At 58.2% G+C, this 8,284-nt stretch overlaps 1 protein-coding gene across 1 annotated transcript in view; it reads left to right on the forward strand.

The window, feature by feature from the left end:
- LOC104396122 (chromosome unknown open reading frame, human C15orf59) overlaps positions 1–8,284 on the forward strand; it is a gene marked incomplete at both ends in the record, with an annotated part of 9,528 nt that overhangs the window by 409 nt on the left and 835 nt on the right. Inside the window, one exon of the mRNA XM_010005927.1 lies at positions 5,916–5,927. Coding sequence (XP_010004229.1) covers positions 5,916–5,927 — 12 coding nt within the window. The remainder of the gene's footprint in view (positions 1–5,915; positions 5,928–8,284) is intronic.

Genomic DNA, 8,284 nt, shown 5'->3' on the forward strand with positions numbered 1-8,284 from the left:
GGGGGCTGGTGCCAGCAGCTCCGTGCCAGGGTTGGTTCTGCTTTTGGGGGGGTTAGGGGGGTGTTTTCCCAGCACAGCAGAGTAGGTTTGGTGGGGATGGAGTATTTCTGTGGCTCACATTTTGCCAGGGGAAGGGGACCTGGAGGAGGCTGGTGGGTTGGGAGCTCTCAGGAGGTGATGGGGAGGGGGGGAAGGAGCAGGTGGGAAGCACAGGGGAGCCTGGAGCACAGGGCAGCAGTTTGGTGGTGGCTGGGGCTGGAGGGGTTTTGCATCCCCTCCCTGAGCCAAGCTTGGGGTCACATCCAGTGGGAAAGCTCATCCTCCCCCCCCACCCCCCCAGCCCAGGAAGGGCAGGAATTGGTGAAGGTTTCACCATAGGGCAGCCCCGGGTGGGTGGGTGACATTTGGGTGCCACCCAGAGGGCTGGTGCTGGTGGGTCAGCGTTGTCCTCGGTGCAGAGGTGGCCATGGGCAGGGAGGTGACACCTTCCAGCCCCAAGCATCCCTTGGGAGGCAGTGTCCTCCCTTGAGATGGCTCTGCTCTGTCCAAGGGATGCAGGAGATGCCACATCCCACCACGTTGTCCCCTCGGGGTCTCCACCTGGTTGTGGCATCCCTGGAGATCTTCCTTCACGTGGGGAAGGGGTAAAGGGCTCTTGGCATTCCCTAGGGACACCTTTTTGGGAGGCAGGCTCAAAGGAGGAGGTGTAACAGAGGAGGGCAGGAGAGCTGAACTGGGCACAGCAGGTCCCTGTGCCTTGAGGAGCAGAAGCAGAGGGTGACCAGAGCACACCCTCCCTCACCCCAGGGAGACCCTGTGCCAGGGAGGACATCCATGCCCCATGAGATGGCTTTTCCAGAGGGTGCTGGGAAGTACTGAGGCCTGGAGATGGTTTTTTCATGGAGCTGGCACATCCCTGGGCACTGGTGATGACCTCCCAGCCCGTGTCCCATAGCTGCACTAGAAGAGCCTCTCACCTCAGGGGACAGTCAGGTCAGTGTAGATCCAACCACCTGGTCCCCACCACAGGGTGGGTCCCAAACCTTCTCAACCCAACTCCTACACCAGACCCACAGGACTTTGCAAACATTGAGTTAGACAAAACAGCCTCAAACTCAGGGCAAGAGCAGGTTCCAGAGCTAAACCACACCAGTCCAACCAGGCTAAACTGGGCTCCCAAAGAACCAAGAGGTCTGGTTTTCCCAAACCCAAGCAGATATTGGGCATTAGAAGCTCTGGAAATTCCACCCCTTGTCTCCTGGATCCCTCAGAGGGAGCACTACATGGAAATCTCCTTCAGGCTCAGCCAGAACAGAACGTGGCAGACACCAGGCTGGCAAATCCCAAACTCCAGGCTACTGGTGAAAGTGAAGAATTAAAACATCAAGCTTTTCTGCTTGTCTACCCTGCATCTCCTGGTGCTCTTCCTCAGCCAGAGGTGAGGGCCAGGACATGGGCACAAGGCTGGGGACAGGCAGCCCTGCAGCCCCAGGCAGGGTCTGATGGCCCTGAGCACAACCAGGCTCCTGGAGGGGTCCCAGGAGGGGCTGCTGGGGGTTGTTAAATCTCATTATTCCCCCCCCAGGGCCCTGGTACTGGTGATACTGGTGTGTTCTCCAATGGAGAAGCCATGGAGGCTTTGGGAATGTCCAGCCCTGCAGCCACCTGCTTGTGTGGGTTGGGACATGGGGCTGGATGTGCCATGGGGGGGGCAGCTGTGGGCCCCATCCTGCTGCTCCAGAGGCACCTCCAGAGTCAGAAAACCTTCACTGGGTGATGCTGGAGGGAACTGGGTGGTGCTGGAGGGAACTGGGTGATGCTGGACCTGGACCTTCCTGGTCCTTCTAGTGAGAGGACCTGAGCAGCAGGGCTTGGCAGGTCTGGAAGAAGGAGCCAGGTCATCACCACCTTGACAAAAATAACCTCTGGAGCCATCAAAATCCCTGGACTTTCACCCAGAGATGGATCCAGCTCCAAAACCCACCTGCCTGCTGCCAGCCCTGGCTCACAGAAGGCTTTTCTCCCAGCTTGTCCCTGCTTGTCCCTGGACTCAGCCAGGACTGTAGGATGCTCCAGGAGAGACTTTCAGTGGGGCTGGGGATCTGGATCTGGGCATCCCATGAGTCCCAGCCCCTGGTCCAGGCTCCATCCCTGCCTCCCAGGAGCACTTCCCACCTGCAGGCTGCCACCCCAGATGCCCATTGGATTCAGGAGGTTTTACCAGCCTCTCTGCTCCCACTCTTCCCTTTTTGTGTCCATAATTACCCCTCAGCATCCCAGCCAGGGCTGTGGGATGTGCAGGGAGAATGATTATTCAAACCTGGGATGGAAATCACCCACTGGAAGCAGAAACCAGGCAGGGGAGGTGGCACCCTGCCCTTCCTCCCACCCTCCTGCCTTCTCCCCGTGGGAATGAGGGTGATGCCACCGGGAAGAAGATACCCCAGGATGATCCCAGGTAGCTCCACTGTGTGGCTTCAGCTCCTTCCCAACCTTGGGTTAGTGCTGGGAGTTGGGAACCACCCCTGGGGTACGTTCAGCAGTGGGAAACACCCGGGCGAGATAAAGTACAACCCCCCCCCCCAGAATAATCCCATGGGAAGTGTCCTATCACCCTGGCATCCATGAGATGCCACCAAGCAGCCAGCAGGTCCCCTCTAAGCCTTTGGCAGGAGGAAAAATCCAGCCCTTCCTGAGAATAAACACCTTCATCATGTTGCCATCAAGGGAAGTTTTGCGGGTGAGCGGGCGGGTTATTATTCTAATAACAACCTGTTGGGGAGGAGCTGCACCATCACTGCCAACTCTTCAGTGGCTGATGAGCTTGCAAACGATGCTGAGAGCCCCTGCATTTATAAGCTCAGGGAAGAGAGGTCCCTGCAACCCAGCTTCCCTTCCCCAGCTCCAAATCATCATTGAGTCCTTATTAAATATTGACTCAACCTCGCCAGGGCTGGGAAGCGCTTTGGGAGGTGCAGGAAGGTCCCTGCTCTGGGAGAGGTGGGTTGGGGGGTAATGGGGGCTCTGCTAGAGGCTTTGTTTTTCCCTTTGGAAGGGAGGAATTGGGTGTTCAAGGCCGTGGTGTCTTTGGAATGCTTTGGGAAGAGGGTTGGGGACTTCTCTTGGTGTGGGTCCCGACGGCCCCTCACGCATCCCGGCTGGAGGGTCAGATCCAAGGTGGGAAAGGGGCTGCAGGGCACAGGAAGATGCTTTGGACCCCCAAAAATCTGCCAGCAAGGTGCTGGGGGAGCACACGCTGGGGGTGGTGCAGGAAAACCCCTGCTCCTCTCCCAGCCTGGCTTTGCTCCAGGTTGGGAAAACAGTTGCACCCTCACGGGAGGGCAACACACCCAGGTGTCCCCCCCCACATGGCAGCAAAACCACCCTGCTTTCATCTCCCTCTACCCCAGCCCCCCCCCCCCAACCACCCAGCATCTTTTCCCACCCTCTTCAAAGGCCGTGCTGGGCTGAAGGAGCCCTTAGATCCCACCACTTTGATCCCAGCAGCTCCCAGCTCCTTCCCCAGCCTCGGGAATTTATGCATCGCCAATTAGCGGCCACGAAGCCTTTGAAGTCCCCTCCTCATCCCCCCTCCTCATCCCCCCTCCTCGTCCCTCGCCTCTCCAGCAGCTTCTCAAGCTGCCAGGAGCTTTTAGCTCCTCACTAGGAAAACAAGCAGGACCAAAATGTGGCAGCTGGAGCCCCCAAACCAGGAACCTCCACGTCCCATTTGCAGCCGCTGCCCAAAAACCCCACAGAAAACCAACCAGAGATGCTCCAGATGTTCAACACCTGCCTCAGCTGGGGAGGTGAACGGCCCAGTTTGGGCATCCAGGCTTTTCACTGGGCGTGGGGACTGGTGGGGTGAGGGGAGCACCCTGGGCTGGCTGGTGGGAGCTGGTTTTTGGGCTGGGCTGAAGTGGTTGGTGCTGCAGTTCAGCACGTCCTTGCTCCGTGCCCAGGGGTGGATCCTCCTCCAGCTTCTCTCCTTCTCCAGAGATGGAGCCCCACTCCAGCTCCTCCTCCACCCTCAGTCACCCCCATGGCACCTCCAGGAGATGCTGAGGACACCCTGAGGCTTTTAGGAGGACAAAGCCACCCCAATCCACTGGGGGAATGAGACCATCACCAGGTCATCACCCCAAACCAGCCAGTCCCAGCTCTGGTCTCTCTCTGTACCAGCAACCACAGCCTAGAAATCCCTCACATTCCCCCTCAGGAAGGAGGGAAAAGCCCAAATCCTGCTTTACATTCCAGTCCTCAGCAGGTACCAAGTGTCAGGAAGGTGTTTAACACCCCCCCACACCCACCTCCCCCCCCTGCTGCCACCACCACCCGTTTAAAAATAGACAGGACTCCTAAAAATAGCCCTGAATGAGCCACCAGTGATGTGACACTAATCCCTGTGTGCCAGGACCTGGGTGGGGACAAGGAGGGCCAGGATGGGGACAAGGAGGACCAGGATGGGGACAATGAGAACCTGGATGGAGACAAGGAGGACCAGGATGAGGACAATGAGGACCAAGATGGGGACAAGGAGGACCAGGATGGGGACAATGAGGGCCAGGGTGGGGACATGGAGGGCCAGGATGAGGTCAATGAGAACCTGGATGGGGACAAGGGGGATCAGAATGGGGACAATGAGGACCAGGATGGGAACAAGGAGGACCTGGATGGGGACAAGGAGGATCAGGATGGGAACAAGGAGGGCTAGGATGGGGACGATGAGAACCTGGATGAGGACAATGAGGACCAAGATGAGGACAATGAGGACCAGGATGAGGACAAGGAGAACCTGGATGGGGACAAGGAGGACCAGGATGGGGACAAGGAGGACCTGGATGGGGACAAGGAGGACCAGGATGGGGACGTGGAGGACCTGGATGGGGACAAGGAGGACCAGGATGGGGACATGGAGGACCAGGATGGGGAAAAGGAGGACCAGGATGGGGACATGGAGGACCAGGATGGGACCTGCCTCCTCCTTGCAGCCCAAATGACAGTGGGTCCCTTGAATGGGGCTGAGTGACCCTGGTGACAGGGACCCAAGTGAAAGGGCAGGGAGGTGCTCACCTTGACCCCAGAGCTGTCACCCTCTGAGCCCTCAGCAGAGCAGAGATGAGCTGGTTTCAGCCCAGGCTTTTGGTGGGACCATCTGCTGCTTTATTAAAATACTACCAGCCAGGTGTTGCCCACAGACAGCTCCTTCCCTGCCCTTGGTCCTCATTCTTTCTGGCCACCAAGAAAGAAGAGGTCACACCTTTTTCTTTCTCCTCCATTCTTCTCCTCAAATTTCACCCCTTTCCCCCCAAAAAGGAGCACCCAGCTCATTGTCCCCAGCTTTTGGGGACCCCAAAGCTCCTCCAGGGGACAGGCTGGAGGTCCATCCCCAAGGCAGGACCAGGGATGGGCTTCAACATCCCTTCAAGAAGCTCAGCCAAGAGAGAACCCACCCATGAGGCTGGGGACAAGTCCCTGTGCAGCACAGAGGGACAGCCTGGCCTGGGCTGAGCTTGTGGAGCCCCTGGGCCATGGGTGGGGGGTCCCAGGTGGGGCTGCTGGAGGTTGTTCAGGTGTATTAGCACCCACTGCTGTGGGCTCAGCTCTGGTGGGGACACTCCTCTCATTTCCAACCCAAACTTCATCCAGGCTCTGCTGCATCTTTTCTTTTTTACCCTGGATCTTTCCAGGGTGTCCAACACACTCCCAGGCAGCAGATCCCAGCTCTTTGGTCTCCATTTTCCAGGTGACATCACCTGGGCCCATCTCAGAACTGTTCTCCTCAGCCCCCAGGACCTTCCTGGTTGCTCTGCTCCATCTGTACAAACCCTTCCAGCCTCCCCCCCAGCCACGTGGGATCCCTCTGTCCCTTGGGATGGTGTCTGATGGAGGTGACACTATTTTGTCCTTCAGAGGAGCTCAGCCAGGTTCAGCACAGCATCCCAGACCAGTTTGGGTTCAAGATCATCCAGATCCAACCCCCCTGCATGGGCAGGGACATCTCCCACCAGCCCAGGTTGCTCCAAGCCCCATCCAACCTGCCCTTCAACACTGCCAGGGATGGGGCAGCCACAGCTTCCCTGGAGGTTGTCCCCAAGTTGTCCCACAACAGGTTTCACCTGAGGAATGGTCCTTGTTGCCTCCTCAGCCACCACAAGGACTTTGCAAGGAGCCCCACCCTGCTGAGCTGGGGTTCATGGGGCATTTTTGGGGTGATTTCTGGTGAACACCCAACCTCTGCTCAGCTTCAGGGTGCCCACCCTTGGACCCCCACCACGAGATGGGGTGTCTGAGCCCAAGGACTCTTGAACTGTCCCTGCCCATGCAGGGGAGGGGTTGGATCTAGATGATCTTGAAGTTCTCCTCCAACCCAAACCATTCTAGGATTCCATGATTCACTTTCCCCCCCCCAGCAGAAGTGGTTGGAAAAGTGGAGTTATGGGACAACAGCAGCAGAAGAGTCATGTGAGGTGTGTGGGGCTTGATGATTCATGGTGGGTGAGGAGGTCCCACACCCCCTGGAGAACCATGGGACCAGTGGAGATGTGGCAGAGCTTGCTCTGTAGCATGAGGAGAAGGAAACCCAAGGTGTCTGGCAAGATACTTCCCATGGATTTGTCTTCCCTCTGTGATTTTGGGACTGGTTTCCACCAGGAAGGGACGTGGGGATGGGAAAAGATGGGGAGGGAAAGGCAATGGTGCAGGGAAACCAGAAAACCCCAACATCTCTGGGCTGGGAAAAGCCAAGCAGGGGGGTCAGGGGTCCTGCTGGCCATGGGTGCCCATGCTGGGGTGGGGGGGAGAGAATAAAAGGCATCAACTGGTTGCACAAATGGGTAGGGGAGGGTGTTGAGGGGGCCCCCAGCTCTGGTGGGGAGACACCAACCTGCCAAAAACAGGCACCTCATGCTGCCAGGGAGGTGGGTTGTCACTGCCACCCAAAATGAAGCCCCCCCACATCACACCCCCCCCTCTATACCTGCAGGAACAGCAGCCAAGGGGCACCACGGGGCTCCTGGAGACACCCTGGTGGCTCCAGTCAGATGTCTGGGGGGGATTGGGACACCCTGGGCGGGATCAGTGCTGGGCAGGATGGGTGAGATGAAAGATGTGGAGGTGGGGGATGAGCTGCTCCCACCTGGAACCTCGCCAAGGTCGTGAGGTTGGAGCCCATGGTCCGTGGGAGTCACAGCAGATCCTTCCTCCCTTTCTTCCCCACCCAGCCCTGCCAGGAGCTGGAACCCCAGCTAGGACATCACATCTTGTCATTCTGAAGTTGTGAAGGGCTTGTTTCATCCCTGCCCCACGTGGGGTCTGTCCCCTCCAGGGGCCATGACCCCCTCCCCAAGCCCCCACGGGTCTTGATGTTCTCAACACCCTGAGATGGAGGATTGGGGACCAGAGCTGCCACCACCTCAGCCAGGCAGGGGGTGACAGAGTTGTCCCTACAGAAGCACCTCCTGCTCCTCCCTGCTGCTCTGGATTTTGCCACAGAACCTGGGGACATTTTCTACTCCCTGCCTCAGTTTCCCCCCCTGCAGAGCTGCCTTTTCCAGGGCAGGAGGTGGCAGGCACTGGGTGCTTCTCATGGATGGGGGGAGAGAACCAAGGGACACCACGTGTGCAGGGATTTGGGATGACACTTGGGGTCCTGGGGGACAGGGCAGGGGTCTAGGACAACTCTCTGCCACCAGCTCTCCATGGGGCAACTCTCTGTCACTGCACCTCTGCCAGGACAGCTCTGTGCTGGGACATCCCTGCACTGGGACAGCTCTGCCCCAGGACATCTCTCTGCTGGGACAGCTCTTCACAGATCAGGAGGTTGCACAGGGCTGTGCCAGTGTCCCAGTGCAGAGATGTCCCAGTGCAGAGATGTCCCAGTGCAGAGATGTCCTGTCCTGGCACAGAGATGTCCCAGCACAGAGATGTCCCAGCACAGAGATGTCCCAGCACAGAGATGTCCCAGCACAGAGATGTCCCAGCACAGAGATGTCCCAGCACAGAGATGTCCCAGCACAGAGATGTCCCAGCACAGAGATGTCCCAGCACAGAGATGTCCCAGCACAGAGATGTCCCAGCACAGAGATGTCCCAGCACAGAGATGTCCCAGCACAGAGATGTCCCAGCACAGAGATGTCCCAGCACAGAGATGTCCCAGCACAGAGATGTCCCAGCACAGAGATGTCCCAGCACAGAGATGTCCCAGCACAGAGATGTCCCAGCACAGAGATGTCCCAGCGCAGAGATGTCCCAGCACAGAGATGTCCCAGCACAGAGATGTCCC

The sequence above is a fragment of the Chaetura pelagica genome, unplaced genomic scaffold (assembly GCF_000747805.2).
Source record: "Chaetura pelagica isolate M959 unplaced genomic scaffold, ChaPel_1.0 scaffold369, whole genome shotgun sequence".
NCBI classification, from domain to species: Eukaryota; Metazoa; Chordata; class Aves; order Apodiformes; family Apodidae; genus Chaetura; species Chaetura pelagica.